This window comes from Bubalus bubalis, chromosome 2 (assembly GCF_019923935.1).
Source record: "Bubalus bubalis isolate 160015118507 breed Murrah chromosome 2, NDDB_SH_1, whole genome shotgun sequence".
Lineage (NCBI taxonomy): Eukaryota > Metazoa > Chordata > Mammalia > Artiodactyla > Bovidae > Bubalus > Bubalus bubalis.
In genome coordinates, this window is record NC_059158.1 from 156,522,898 (window position 1) to 156,539,317 (window position 16,420).

Sequence of the window (16,420 nt, forward strand, 5' to 3'; positions counted from 1 at the left end):
TGTGGACTCTTCCCAGCCACTGACTGGGCACAGCGGGTCACTAAGGCAGCCCCAGCCAACAAGATCTGAGATTCCTCCAATGGCAACTTGGGCTCAAGGACTCCCCATTGTCCTGGCCACAGCTTTCTTGGGACTGCCCTGCAGTCTGAGACTCTCCCTACTCTATCCTCCTTTCCCACAGCTGTCAGGCTGACTATGGTCTGAGGGCTCTTCCTACCGCCTCTGCTCTCCCTACCAACGAATCTCTTGCATGTCTAACCCTCTTTTTGCATGCATGTGTGCTAAGTCATTTCAGTTGTGTCTGACTCTGTGCAATGCTATGGACTGTAGCCTGCCCACCAGGCTCCTCTGTCCATGGGGATTCTGTAGGCAAGAATACAGGAGTGGGTTGCCATGTCCTCCTCCAGGGGTTCTTTCCAACTCAGGGATCGAACCTGCATCTCTTATGTCTCCTGCATTGGCAGGCAGGCTCTTTACACTAGCCCCACCTGGGAAGCATGAACCAGAACTAATGGATCAAGTTAACATCACCTCTGTCCTAAAGGCTTTCCTAAGCTCCCTCACATAGACTTGAACCTTCTCCTCATACCCTCCCCTCTACCTTGATGTACTGTTAATGATGGCACTGTAACTCTTCACTATAATTATCTGTCTATATGGCTGCCTTCACCTGCCAGACTGCAAACTCTGTGAGGACAATGGGTCCACAGTCTTATCTGTCTTGTTAACATCACTGCGTAGAACAGTGCCTGTTATATTTGGATGCACCATAGTATTTATGCAATGACTCAATGATTGATCTAGTTATCCATTTATTTAGTTCCCATTGCCTGAGACCATGTGTAGGTGCTGAGGATAGAAAGGGGCACAAATCCAAATCCTAGGGGACTTCCATAGTGGTCCAGTGGTTAAGACACTGGGCTCCAAATGCAGGGGCGCATGGGTTCCATCCTTGGATGGGAACTAAGATTCCCACATGCTGCATGGAACAGCCAAAAAGTGAGGGGGCAGTCTTGGGCTACTTGGTGGAATCAGCATGCATATATATAACTATCTTAAAAGTGCAAGTGGAATAGCTGCTATCAACATGGTACAAGAAAAGGACATAAGAACACAGAAGAAGGGTTCTTCCCACTGGGTGGTGGAGGAGGAGCCATCAGAAAAGGCTTCTGAGAGAAGGTGGCATTTGGAGTGGGTCCTGTAGGATTTGTAGGATTTATGCATGGAGAGTGACAGGAGGGACCTTCCAGGCCAAAGAGATTGCAGAAACCAGGTGATATGATGCAAGCCATCTTGTTGTGGCTCAGACAATAAACAATCTGCCTGCAATGCAGGAGACCCGGGTTCAATCCCTGGGTGGGGAAGATCCCCTGGAGAAGGAAATGGCAACCCACTCCAGTATTCTTGCCTGGAGAATCCCATGGACAGGGGAGCCTGGCAGGCTACAGCCCATGGGGTCACAAAGAGTCAGACATGACTGAGTGACTAACACATTTACATTTACATTGTGAAAATAGTCAAATACGCACAAAAAGGAATGTAACTTGCTTGTTTTATTCTCTCTTTTGTTGGTGGTATTGCCACTGAAGAAAGCTTTGTTTATTTGATGTTTGTTTGTTTACTCTGCCTGATTCCCCAGGGTCACCATCTGCCTCGGAGCCCAGAAAGCAGCCCTTACCTTGTTTGTTTTCAGATTCTTCACATTGTCAATCTCCTTGACTGACTTTCCCCAGTTACATCTGGCAGGTTCCAAGGCCAGGACTGGCGCCTGGGAGGCTTCAGGCATTTGGCTGGACAAGCAGGAGCCTGCAGTAACTATCCCGGCTGACACGTCCCCAGGCAGAGAATGGACTGTCTCCTATTATCAGGGCCCAGAGGCTCCCAAGGGCTGGAACCCAGAGTGGGCATGGGGAGGGAGCGTGGTGTCAAACATCCCATCTACCATCACCTGCCGTTAGAAGGCACCATCTGGCTGCTGCTTGAAAACACGCCTAGGGAGGATTAGGAAGGTGGAGACAAAGGGGCGGGAGAGAGAAGGGGGCAAACCAGGTGCCTGCAGCCTGGACAATGCTGGCTCTGTGCTGGCCAGCTTTGCCTGCATCTTCTTCCGGCACACGCAGAGCTTGGCCAGCAGGAGGCCACTCTCAAAGACACGCTGCAGATGTGCTCGGCGCCTCCCACCCGGGCTTCACTCAAGTGTGTGCTGGCAGCAAAAGCTCATGATCTTGGGAAAAACTCTGATCTGGAGGCCCAGGGCCAAAATGCACTTGGGGGAGGCCGCTCCCGGAATCCAACCTGAGATCCTCCTCCCTGCCATTGATCTCCCTTAGCTCAGCAAGTCAATTCTCAGTTGCAAATTTCCTGGCTCTCAAACATCCCTTGGGCTTCCCTGATGGCACTGTTGCAGGAAGGGAGAACCCTTCCAGGGCCCGAAACTGGGCTCTTAGGTCTAACACTCAGAAATGAATTGTCCGAGAAGACACATGTGCTGACAAAGCAAGAGATTTTATTGGGAAAGGGCACCAGGTTGGAGAGCAGTAGGGTAAGGGAATCCAGGAGAACTGCTCTGCCGCGTGGCTTGCAGTCTCGGGTTTTATGGTGATGGGATTAGTTTCTGGGTGGTCTTTGGCCAATCATTCTAATTCAGAGTCTTTGCTGGTGGCGCAAGCATCACTCAGCCAAGATGGATGCTAACGAGAGGGATTCTGGGAAGTGGACGGACACGCGGTGTCTCCTTTGGACCTTTCCCGAACTCTTCCGGTTGGTGGTGGCTTATTAGTTCCGAATTCCTTATCAGGATCTCCTGTCATAAAACAACTCATGCAAAAGGTTACTATGGCACCTGGCCAGGGTGGGCGGTTTCAATCGATGTGCTTCCCCTAACAGCACCATGGTAAAGAATCCACTTGCCAATGCAGAGATGCAGGAGATGTGGGTTCAAGCCCTGGGTCTGGAAGATCTCCTGGAGGAGGAAATGGCAACCCATTCCAGTATTCTTGCCTGGAGAATCGAATGGACACAAGAGCCTGGCAGGCTACAGTCCAAGGGGTTGAGAGTGTAACAGGCAGGAAAGCCAGCGGTTTCCAAACAGAAGAAATAGGCTTCAAGTGTCAGACATTTTTCTTATCTCTCTTGAACGGCAGGAGGAAACAAACTAATGTTATATTTTTTCCCCCTCTCTATACAAATTTAAAAAGAGGTTTCTCTTAAAACTCTGTGTTGCCATAATGACACCTGGTTCCACCTGAACTTAACTTTTCTCAAACCTTGAGCTAACCAATGCATTTTTCTTATGGAAATGTGTCTCTTAAGCTATGTTTATGTACTATGCATTTACCCCAGACTCTGTCTTCAAGTCGGTTCCACCTAAAGGCTCAGAACTGACTTGACAAACCAGTATGTTATACATACATGCATTGTTCTCTTAATCTATGTTAATGAAACTATATATTTGTATGGGAATCTGCCTTTCTTCAAGATTCATGTCAATTGTTTTATGGCCTGGGATGCCTCACCTGGTGCCAAGATTATCTCAAAATGCATCTTGTGGGTGAGGGGCCAGGTACCATTCTCTGAGTTTTGAGACATTTCCTTTCTTTCATTAGCAGACTGCTGGTAGCTATATGGCACCCCACTCCAGTACTCTTGCCTGGAAAATCCTATAGACGGAGGAGCCTGGTAGGCTGCAGTCCATGCAGTCGCTAAGAGTCCGATACGACTGAGCGACTTCACTTTCACACATTGGAGAAGGAAATGGCAACCCACTCCAGTGTTCTTGCCTGGAGAATCCCAGGGACGGGGGAGCCTGGTGGGCTGCCATCTATGGGGTCGCACAGAGTAAGACACAACTGAAGTGACTTAGCAGCAGCAGCAGTAGCTATATAACATCCAGCTAAAGACTAGCAGGGGGATATTCTTTCTGCCCCCTTCTGATGCCTATGTCAGAAGCTTTCTCTATCTCTTTTATGCTTTAATAAAACTTTATTACACAAAAGCTCTGAGCAATCAAGCCTCGTCTCTGGCCCCGGATTGACTTCTTCTCCTCCAGAGGCCAAAAATCCTGGCGTCTTCTGTGGTTCAGCAACAACCTTTCCGGGTGGCAAAGAGTTGGACAAAATTGAGCACACACGTACCCAAACTTACCTTATCACAGAACCATAGGAACACAGAACTTGGAAGCCCAAGGACTCCCCTACTCTACCTGGAAGGGCAGCCCCTTCTCCAAAGAAAAGTTCTAAAGTTTTCAGGAAAAATGTGCTCAGGCTTCCTCCAACTACAAGGTACCTATTCTCCAAAAAGATTTTAATTGTTGTTTTCAATGCTCACTTAATAAATGTTCTATGTATGTACCATAATTTTTTAAAACTACAAAAATATTACACGATTTTATTCTTCTTATTAAAATGCAAGCAACAGAGGGAAAATTCCTCTTCACATTCCCCAACTTGACCCTCTCCCAGAGATAAGAAGCTCTAACCAGTTTGGCGGTATCCATCTATATTCTTTCATGACTAAGTGACTGAACTGAACTGAACTGATCCATATTCTTTCAGAGTACAGTATTTTAAAACTGAAATCTGGGTGAGGTTCCTCTTTGGCTCCTTGACACATATGTGATCATTGTGCATACTGCCTTGCAGATGATAGTTTTTAGTTAACAACGTGACTTTGAGATCTGTCCTGGTCGGTCCCTCCAGATCTATGACATTCTGTGTGCTGTGAGTGATACCCTGTGGTTTCAGTTTCAACATCATCACTCCCATGTTGACAGACATTGAGGTTTATTTCCATCATTATTATGATGCTCCCACTCTGATCCTCATTTCCCAAGCTCTTTGAGAAGTGAACATCTGCCACTGTCTCTCTAGGAGAGTTCCAAAAAATAGAACTCCTGGGTTGATGGGTATGTGCACTTTACACTTAATAGAACATTACCAAATGGCCCTTTGAAAGAACACAGTGATTTATCAGCCTACCCACAGGGTGGGGCAGGTGCCCCTTGCTGGTCTAACCAGCATCCCTTCTCATCTCCTTTTCCCTTCGTGCATTCCACAACAGGAGCTGAGAAGATAAATAATCACTTTCCAAGCCTCTCCTGCAGCTAAGGGTGGCTCTGTGATACATTTCTGGCCCAAAAAAACAAAACAAAAAAATCCACGTGGAAGCCTCTAGGAGTAGAAATGTGGTTCTAGGAAAGATTTTGCTTTTTCTGATATAAAGAAAGGATGAGACAGGGTCATCCCTTGTTCCTTTCCTACTTTGAGCTATCATAGTCTACGTGAGACTCTAAGGTTATAGCCGTGGGTGACAAGTCGACAGGCTAAAGGTGCCTGAGCAGAAAGACAGAAAGGGCCCGGATTGCCAGTTATATTATGGCCAGCAGCCACTTACTCTGGATGTCTCATTGCAGACGAAAAATAAAAGCTCAATTGTTTCAGCTCCTGCTAGTCAGGTATCTTTACTTGCAGCTGAATGAAAACCACACAAGACAGAACATTGGTGCCAGGTACCCATTTTTGCTTTCACTTAACCTTGTTTTTTATATGCTATGGTAATGGTAGAACTTTCCTATTACTCTTTCGAGCAATAAAATGATCATAGAAGTAATTTATTCACTGCCTACTTTTTAGAGAGTTGTGCTTATTTATTTGGCTGCACCAGGTCTTAATTGTGGCATGTGGGATCTAGTTCAATCACCAGGGATCAAACCTGGGCCCCCTGCATTGGGAGCTCAAAGTCTTAGCCCCTGGACCATCAGGGAAGTCCTCGATGCCTACTTTATATGCATTATTTATGATATTACAAAGATCCTGAGAGGCAAATTGATTATTTTAAAGAGGAAGGAAAGAGAGACCAAAAGAACAAGTGACTAGCCCACAGAGGAGTTGTGGCTGCTTCACAAGGCCCCAGACATAAAGTCAGGAACCCAGGGTGGCTTACTTAATCCAGTAGGAACAATAGCAGTAGCAGTAAAGTGGCACTTGTGTATGGGGCCATGCCATTTACATGGTCAATGCCAGGGAGAATGGGAAAACTTTGGTCATGGCTGGTGGTCAGGGTCTTACTCTCAGCTTGGCCTCTTGCCTTCTGCTTTGAGTCTTAGTGTCCTGACTTCTGTCCTGTGGCCTCATAACTGGATCCTGCCCATTTCTATGCCTTTAAATTGGAGTTCTGATTACGGTCTATCTACTTGTCATTTTAGGCCCTGTCACTGTCTCCCCCAAAGTAATCTTAAGAAAAAAATTTAAAAGGAACTGCTTAAAAAAACACTTTTCATGTATGCCTATGCATATTTCCCTCCTATTTAATCATTGACAACCTTGAACAGATTTATGAAAATAATTAGGGGATGATGATAGTTGAAAATGCTTCTGCTGTGCCAACTTGGGTCCCAAACCAACAGGAAAGAGGGGCAACCCACCCCGGTGCTTTTGGCCCCCAATCAATGTACCATGGATCTCACTCAAAGTTCTGTCATGGAGTGTATTGAGATCTTTGTATTCATGATGGATATTTTCAGTTGCAAGAAAGATATATCCGGCTTAGACTAATGCAAGTAAAAATAGGATTTACTGGCAAATGTCCTGGGATATCTAGCAGAGACACTAGATCAATCATGGATCTGGGAGAGAACCAGCATCGTCTCTCTCCTGCTGTTTTGCTTTGCATGTCTCCACTTGACCTTATTCTGATAGATAAGTGCTCTCTATGAATGTGTGGCAGAAAGTGGGGTCTTTCATTTTCCCTGACTCCCAGCTAGCAGCCATGGTGGAAGGAAACCATTTCCAACTAGCTCTGGTAGAAAAATCCCGAGGGGGACTTGGATTGGTTTTGGTTACATGCCTACTTCTGAACCAATCCCTGTGGACAGAGGAATACGATACTTTGGTCATCCAGACCTGGGTGGAGTGGTTTCAGGGCTTAAGCCCAACAAAGATCACATGATGTATGTTCCCCTTGGGAAAGAGTGTTTCTGTGTACTAGATGGATAAAAGCAACAGGCAGGCACCAAACTGATTTGAGAAGACCTGAGATGATGCTTCAGCCTTGAGGCTTTTGAGGGAGGAACTAGGGCTTACCATAATGTCACCATGGGACTTCCCTGGTGGTCCAGTGGTTAAGAATCCACATTGCAATGCAGGGTACGTGGGTTCGATCCCTGGTTGGGAAACTAAGATCCCACATGTTGAGGGGTAGCTAAGCCCTCACACCACTGCTAGGGAGCCTATGCTCTACTGAGCCCACCTGCAGCTGCAATGATGAAAGATCCCTCATGATGCAATGAAGGTTCCTTGTGTCGTAATCCACACTCAGTGTAGCCAAATAAAAAAATATTTAAAAAAAAAACAATAATGTCATCATGATTTACTAGGTAGGAGTGGACTCAGCATGCTCAGAGTTTCTACATCCCTTCTTTGAAGAGATTCAGTGGCCTATGTTGGAGGGTGTGGAGAGTCCCCGTCTCAACAAGACACCCGTTGAAATGGTGATTGGCTGGGGCATAAAAGGTGATATCCCAGATCCAACCTCTAGACAAAGAGGCTGCTCAAACCAAGTGACAAAACAGAGCCCAGAGGACCTGAGAAAGATGACTCTTTTCCTGCCTCTTGCCACCTGTTACCTGGGTGTCTTGGTCCTCCCAAGGGAATCCAGAGAGCTGCTCAGTAGAGAGACCTTTTGAGGTGTCACTTTTGAGGAAATGCATTGATCATTCACTCTATTACATTCTATGTGTTTGTGGGTCAAATGCACACCCACAGTTGTGATCTTCTCAGCTAAAAGTACTTACGACAGCCTAGCACCTGCTTGATGATGATTGAAATTCCACCCCTTACAGAGTGACTCCTCTTGCTTAAGAATGATCTCCTCTTAAAAATGCTAATTCCACAGGAGAGAGAAGGTTGTTAACTTATTTACAGTTAGTAAGAGGAATCTCATCAAGCTCTTTCATGAGAACAGCTTTTGATCAGAAATGCTGAGCCTCTTCTCACTAGAATCTAGTAACCAGACCATGAGATCCCTGAAGGTGATTATATCCAGTTTATGTTTGAGACACCCACATGGCAAGAACCTTCCACATAGCAGTTTCTCACTGCAAGTTTTTCTGTGAAGAATCTTCAAATTACTTCAAAATTTATAATAAAATTATATTATGCACAATTGTGTGTAACTGTGGGTTAGAGGGAGACTGAGGAGGAGGAAGCTCATCCAGCATTTGGGCTTAACCCAAATGTTGAGATATAGACTCTAGAGTCTAGAGTCTATATCTATATATAGACTCTAGAGTCTACAGTCTATCTCTAGACTGTAGAGATATAGATTCTAGAGTCAAAAAGATGACGATAAGGTAGAGGAGAGAAACCCTGAGTTCAGGAGATTCTGAACATTTGAGTGGGAAGCACCTAGAAAACATGTTAGTGTCTGAATTATTTAAAATGCTGATGAGAGCATTGACCTTCCCACAGCCTGAAGAATGCAGAGGTCTCAGCAGACCTCAGCCAACTCTGAGGGCAGATGATACAGATGGTACCTGGGTTATGTTCAGCTGGTAATAAGGCTCATTCACTCTTCTCCAACACCTCTTGAAAGGCCATATAATGTAGTGGTTAACAGCCCAACATATAAAGACTGTAGAGATATAGATTCTAGTGTGGCCGTGCACAGCGATGTGACCATGTGCGACAGGTTTAACCTCTTCATGCCTCAGTGTCCTCACCAGAGAAACAAAAATAATAGTAGTCCCCAACTTTGTGGAGTTGTGCTGGGACATTAAATGAGTTAACATACATAAAAAGTTTGAGATGAGCCTTGGCGTATGGAAAGTATTATGTTGTTGTTGAGTTGCTCAGTTGTGTCAGACTATTTTGCAACCCCATGGACTATATAGCCCTCCAGGCTCCTCTGTCCATGGTATTTCCCAGGCAAGGAAACTACAGTGCGTTGCCATTTTCTTCTCCAGGGGATCTTCCCAACCCAGGGTTTGAACCCATATCTCCTTCCTTGGCAGGTGGATTCTTTATCACTGAGCCACCTGGAAAGCCTGGAAAGTACTATAGGCTTGACTATTTTTATTATTTCCCTAAAGTGATAGGGGAAAGGAAAGCCATACTAGGTGGATAACTTGAATATCCCTTTTCTTATTTAACAGAAGCAGAAGCAGACTGTCCCCTCTCCATCAGAGAGGGCCCCTCAGGATCTGGGATGCCCTGGAGATGCTCCGTGCCATGCTGCTGACTGGCCCAGGTACTGTGCCCTTCCTTGCTGGCAGGGCCTTAGGTGGACAGCAGAGCACCAGACTTTGACCAGCACCATGGGCACTGAGGATGCTCTGTTTTCACAACTTTTCTGTCTCAAAAATTAAGAAGGCATGGAAACAGGGTAAGCCTGCTTCTCTTTTCTTCCTAAACCTAAACCCTTCCTAAACCCTCCTCAACCACAGCTTCTTTTCCCTAAACATCTACTAAGCCCTTGGATCAGAGTTGAGTGTGATGGGGAGGTGTGTGGCACATGGTATGGGTCACTCATTACAAGATAAGAGACTCACCTGAATGACCAGTGGTCAGGGGCCAGGAGGACAGTTCATGCATTTTTGTTCCCAAAAGCTCCATTCCCCAAGGCACAGGGAATTTACCATCCCCTTGGGTAGAGCGGCCAGGCATTATCCCTGTCTATTCTATAATTGACCTTGAGCGCCAGAGCATAAATTGAAAGAAGTGGAGGCATGTCTCCTGTGTGTTGGAAGGTCCTCCCATCCAGTAGTCTTATTCACTCAAAAACGTTCATTGATGGACTTCTTTGGTGGTCCAGTGGCTAAGACTCTGAGGTCCCAATGCAGGGGGATTGGGTTCTATTCCATGTCAGGGAACTAAATCCCATATGCGGTACTAAGAGTTTGCATGCTGTAATTAAAGAATCTGCATGCAACAAAAATCGAAGATTCTGAGTGCTGAAGCTAAGACCTGGTGCAGCCAAATAAACAAAACTTTTTAAAAAAGCATTTATTGAGCACCTACTGTATGCCAAGCACTGCCATAAGTCTGTAGGTCCTGGATATACAGTGGTAAACGAGACAGATGTGGTCTTTGATCTCCTGGTGCTTATATCACCAAGATCCAACAAACTCAGCATCCTATTAGAACTTCTCATTAAACACCTCTTCTTTCAAACAGCATATCCGGAATGATGAGCCTGCGTGAGTGCAAGATTCTGAAGTGCCCCACAAATCAGTGAATCACCAAAGAAAGATAACATAACGGCCACTATAGTTTTGATGATGTGCATACTTTGCTGTATTCTGATACTTTTTGAAATTAGATCATGCATGTCTGGACACATCTATATTTTTCACAAATATTTAATTAAACTGGATGTCCCATTCCTAGAGCACATGAAAAAACAGACACCTTCACTTTACATAAATTACTTGTATGGCTTTGTTGGTTTTCACTTGCATGTCTTCTTTGTATGTGTCCTTTGGTGTCTCATTAGTTATACGTCTTTTCTAACCCTCTGAACTGTGAGCTTCATCAGAGGAGGAAACTTCCTAAATCTGTGTGCATCCCACTGATGACATTTCCTAACTGACTGCCCCAGCCCCCTAGGGAGGAGGACCAGATCAAGGTAGAGGGAAGGAAGGTCTTGTCTGAGGCCTAGTGATATGTCTGAGCCTTCTCTCGGGGTCCTGCCTTGGGAGCCGTTTTCTGATGGTTCAAAGGAAAACTGTCAGAAAACTGTTTGATTCCACTTATACAAGGTACCGAGAAGAGTCAAATTCATAGAGTCGGAAAATGCATTGGTAGATCCCAGGGGTTGGGGGTGGGGAGGGGTGTGGAGGGAGAATGGGGTGTTTGAGTTTAGGAAGGTGGAAAATTCGGGAGATGGGAGACAGTGAGAATCGCACAACAATGTGAATGTACTTACTGCTAGTACTACGTACTTAGTACTAAGTGCTTAGTACTTAGTACAGTTCAATATTGTTAAAACAGTATGCTTTATATTATGTGACTTTTACCACAGTAAAAGCTTTTTTTAAAAAAAATAAAAAGGAAAACTGTAAAGAGAAGGAGGTCCTAACACGGCCCTCACCTGTGATTCTCTCAAATGACCTGATGGAGTGAAAAGTCCAAATCTCCTCCCAGCACTGACTATCTCTGCTTCGGGGAGTCATAGGCAGAAAGCTGGGGAGTTGGTCCTCTGTGACTTGAAGGAACTTACCTGCTTGGAAGCCAAGAAGAGGCCAGGAGTCCCAGGGCCTCCCATAGGTTCATACACACAAACACACACACATACACACACGCTTGCCCCACCCCATCTGTACCATAAAGGAGGAACAATTCACTGTGGGGGAGAAGATTCTAGGGGTGAAGCAGACACAAGGGAGAGGGAAAGCATCATAGAGGGGGACAGGACAGAGAAAGGAAAAACTCACAGATGGAGAAGGACACTCGTGGTAGGGAAAGAAATTTTATTTTCAAGCTTTAAGAGAATAATACAAACAACAGAGAGTTTTAAAAAACCCTAAAAACTAGTTTAAAAAAGTACTTGACAGTGTCCCTTTAATACCCACGGATGACGTGGCCATTGTGCAATGACAAGGAGAAACTGCAGGTGACCACCCTGTGGCCTTCCCTGGCAGGGTCCCAGGACCAGCAGGTGGGCTCAAGGGACAGTGCTCCCTGCGATGGTCCCTGGGCCCTCCTTGTTGCCTGGGAGGGACCAGGGAGCATGTAGCACTGAGGGACTAGCCCAACTGCCCCTGGGGGTGGGCCCCAACAGCAAGGAATACTAAGATGGGTCTCCGCTCCACTCCTTGGGGACACATCTGGCCAGCTTCCTTCCGTTCACTGTAGCAGCTCTCCTGGGAGACCCTGGGCAGGATGTGCCCTGCCGTGGGCAGCCCTGGGGTCTCAGCATGTGCCAAACCAGGAGGGGCAGTGACACAGAGTGTGTCCCAGCCATGGGTGGGGTTGCGTGGTCGGGAAAATCACTCCTGGATTGACAGCTTGAAAGCTGAAGCCACGGCAGCAGGACTGTGCTTGAGCTACCCATGGGAAATCTGTACTTCAGTTGTGTGTGTGTGTGTGTGTGTGTGTGTGTGTGTGCGTATTTCCTGTAAACATCTTTGAGCCAAATCACCATAAAATAAAGTAACAAGGGCACAAAAAGACACCCAACTCCAAACCTAAGCCCTCTTTGAGCCCATCTGAATTGGGAGTTCCAGTTTGGAAGGTTTGGAGGGAGCAAGAAACCCCCCTCCCTCTGGCCGTTCAGACCAGCATCTCCCTCCTTGCGCCATCGTCCCCCCCAGGCCCTCGAGTCAGGAATCCTGCCCACCCAGGGGAGCCCAGGGGTTCACAAACACCATGTATCTCCTCCCTGCCAGCCCACACCCATCCCTCTCCCACCCCCCTCAACGGCCCCTGGAACACAGCCCAAGAGGAAACCAAAGCAAGCTCAGGGGTAAAACAAGGCAGGCCACAAGTGCTTTTGTTCCCACATGTGTGCCTGTGGGCACCACCACCATCAGACACAAAGCTTCTCTCCCCGCAACCCCCACCAGCCGCCACTTTGCCTGGGTGTTTTGCATGGCACGGGGGGTGGGGCACAGGTGGGTGCATTGTGTTTTGTTAGACTGTCTGTATTGCACTTCGTTGTTGAGTTTGTCTTGGTTTTCCTCCCTCTTGTTGGAGAATGGAATCAACTCGCTGAAAATCACCCACTCACAGCACCAGCCTCCCTCCAGCTCCGACCTTGCCCTAGGGCCCTCAAGGCGCACCGCCCTCTGCCTGCCCTCTGGCCCCTGGGTGCCTCTCCACACCTGCTCCCCAGATGGCGGTGGCATCGTGTAGGGGCGAGCCCTTCCCGGCCCATCCTCTTCTTGATCTCTCTCTCTTGCACGTGCATGGTCACAGCTCCCTCACAGGTCTCTCGGCTCACACCGTTGTGACCCTCATGACCAGCTCGCGGCTGCCGCCCTGCGGGGTCCGCTGTTCATGAGGTCGCAAGTGACTCAAGATGTGCAGGATGGTGTAAGCACAGTGGTGATCGGACAGGGGGCCTGAGGGGTGGCCGGCCGCCCGGGCAGGGCCTTCCTCGGGGGCAGGGGTGCCCGTGGCCTCCTCTTCTGAGGTGGGGGCGTTGGCCTGGGTGGAAGAGGAGGTCCGGGGGTTGGTCCTGCCTCCTGTCTTTTGCTCCTCCAGGTCTTTCGCCTTGTCATAGTTCAGCACTTTCCACTGCTGGTTGACAGCCTGCCACCGTTTGAAGATGCGGTACACAGAGGGTCCCTCATGGATGATGAGGCCTGGGCATCAGGGAGAAGAAACAAACAGAGGTGGGTAAGAGACAGCAAGTCACTGCTGGGAGGAACTGGCCTCCCCTCTGTTTGTAAGTGGGTAGAGGTGTTGAGGGGCTTCCCTGGTAGCTCAGCTGGTAAAGAATCTGTCTGCAATGCAGGAGACCCTGGTTCGATTTCTGAGTCGGGAAGTTCCCCTGGAGAAGGGATAGGCTACCCGCTCCAGTATTCTTGGGCTTCCCTGGTGGCTTAGATGGTATAAAGAATCTGCCCGCAATGCAGGAGACCTAGGTTCGATCCCTGGTTTGGGAAAATCCCCTGGAGGAGGGCATGGCAACCCACTTCAGTATTCTTGCCTGGAGAATCCCCATGGACAGAGGAGTCTGGTAGGCTATAGTCCATGAAGTCACAAAGAGTTGGACACAACTGAGCGGCTAAGCACAGAGGTGTTGGGTGAGATGACTTTATATTGGTTTGACTTGTTCTTTTCAAACCTGCCTCTCAGCTATAGGCTGCATGGTAACCATCCCTACATTTTTAGGCTCACTAGTCTTTGGAAGCAGGTAGAAGGTGGCCACCGGAGAAGGCAATGGCACTCCACTCCAGTACTCTTGCCTGGAAAATCCCATGGATGGAGGAGCCTGGTGGGCTACAGTCCATGGGGTCGCTAAGAGTCGGACACGAGTGAGCGACTTCACTTTCACTCTTCACTTTCATGCATTGGAGAAGGAAATGGCAACCCACTCCAGTGTTCTTGCCTTGAGAATCCCAGGGACAGGGAAGCCTGGATGGGCTGCGGTCTATGGGGTCGCACAGAGTCGGACACGACTGAAGCAACTTAGCAGCAGCAGCAGCAGCAGAAGGTGGCCACACCGAGTGCATGTCACAGCTGGGCACATACACATAGTCCTTGGCTCCACCCCTCCTACTTCTTGGCCTGACAAAGTCCAAATTCATTGTCCATTGAGGCATAGTATTAATACAAATAGCTTTCCCTCCTGTGATCATGTGTGCGTGGCACCCAGCACTTAGCAGATAGATGTTCAATGAATCCTGTGCCTTCAAAGGTACCATAAAAGAAACCCTGTAGTAATTCCATACCTGCTGAATGTCCAAAATTCCACTGGCTCACTTTTGGCTATTTAACAAATAGCCCAGTGCTACTGAAATACACAGGCTTCCCTGGTGGCTCGGCAGTAAAGAACCCACCTGCCAATGCAGGAGACCCAGGTTCAATACCTGTGCCAGGAAGATCCCCTGGAGAAGGGAATGGCAACCCACTCCAGTATTCTTGCCTGGAAAATCCCATAGACAGAGGAGCCTCGTGAGCTATAGTCCATGGGGTTGCAAGAGTCTTAACATGACTGAGCGACTAAACAACAACTGAAATACACGCATAGCTGAGAGAGAGAACTCTGGCCAAGGGCAGTGTAGAGTCAGAAAAGAGCTGCATGGGGCAACTAGGAAACTAAACACAGATTGTGTGCCTTCTATCTGCTAAGCGCTAGGGTAACAGTGAGCAGGGCAGGCAGAGTCCTGCCCTCAGAGAGCTGGCCTTCTAGCAGATAGAGACACAGTAGATACGAAAACAAACCAGCAACACTATTTCAGGCTCTGACATATATGGAGAAAAACCACACAGGCTTTGGCAGCAGAGCCTGTTTTCCCAGCAAGTAGGACAGGAAAGAAACTGGGACATAATTATGGAGTCTGCAAAGGGAATGGTTACCACAGGGAATGGTTGGCCCAGGGAGCCTAGACCAGGAAGGATGGAAGTAAGAACATGCAAGGGATAAGGAACATGAAAATTGAAAAGTAGAAAGTGATAGGGTCGATGTCACGAGGTCTCTATGAATTTGGAGAATTGGAGTCAGTGAACTATAAGGATAGGGGGTGATGATCAAAGAGTGGGGTGTTCAGATTTTGAAGGGAGGTGGTTCTTGGTAATGATAAGCTCTATGGAGTGACCACTTGAGCAGGGCTGAGGTGACCTGGAGGACAAGGTCTTATGGAATAAGATAAGGAATAATGAGGAAGCCAAGGAGTTGGGTAGATTAACTGCATCAGCCATCCTCAATGCTCTCAGACCAAATGCCCTCTTTGTATAACAAATATACACATATATATGTTTATATAGTTTCTATAGATACAAAATACGGGGTGCTGAGTGTGTTGCAGCATGTGGGCTCTTCGTTGCAGTGTGCAGGCTTTCTCTAGTCGCGGCACTCGGGGTCTTCTCCTGTTGTGGAGCACAGGCTTCTCCAATTGTAGCTTGAGGGCTTAGTTACCCCCCAGCATGTGGGATCTTTGTTTCCTGGCCACGGATCGAACCCACATCTCCCGCACTAGAAGGCAAATTCTTAACTACTGGACCACCAAGGAAGTCCCTATAAAAATATATTTTAATATCCCCTTTTCTGTTCTGAAATGAAACTTATATAAGATAGCTAAGCTAGTATGGTTCCCTTTTTAAATTAATATAATGCCCTAACAGACTATGTGAAGAAAAACAAAGGGCAAGTCATTTATAACAAGATAGTACAAATTTCAATATAAATGCTGGGGCACAACCACTTTAGAAAACAAACCAAACACCTCATACATTTGCAAAATATCCCCAGGGATTGGTAACATCTCTATTGAGAATCACTGATCTCCAGAGATGCCAAGGACAGGACAGGGGGGAGGGAGTGTGGGAGCCAGGCGCAGGGGGCGTGAGGAGTGGCTGAAACACAGCCACCAGCAGCATCAAGGGGAAAGGACGCTGGTATCTGGTGAAATTCACTTCAGAGGGGCTGGAGCTTCTGAAAGGTGAAGGAAGAGGAAGTCTGGAGGTGGTAACGGGGAGCAAGGAGGATCCCGCCCCACCTCTGAGCCCCCAGGATACAGTGTATGAGAGACAGCAGCCACTGCTTGAGACAGCCATGCAAGAAATAATGTCCTCAGGAGACAGCTATATTACAAAATTAAAGGATGAGGAAGGGAACACTTGGAGGAGAGGTTGCCAATCGTGCACCATGAGGTCCAGAGGGCATGTGGAAGAGCTGGGAAGATGGGGATGAGCAAAACAGGAAAGGGATGGTTGTGCATATGGTGAAGGTGGTCAAGGAGGCCAGACCCACGTTGAGT

At 47.5% G+C, this 16,420-nt stretch overlaps 1 protein-coding gene across 1 annotated transcript in view; it reads right to left on the reverse strand.

Moving 5' to 3' along the window:
* Positions 1-11,450: 11,450 nt before the first annotated feature.
* The window catches only part of MARCHF4 (membrane associated ring-CH-type finger 4), a 117,586-nt gene continuing 112,616 nt past the window's right edge, over positions 11,451-16,420 (reverse strand). Inside the window, exon 4 of the mRNA XM_006076458.4 lies at positions 11,451-13,300. Coding sequence (XP_006076520.1) covers positions 12,933-13,300 — 368 coding nt within the window. The 3' untranslated portion in view covers positions 11,451-12,932. The remainder of the gene's footprint in view (positions 13,301-16,420) is intronic.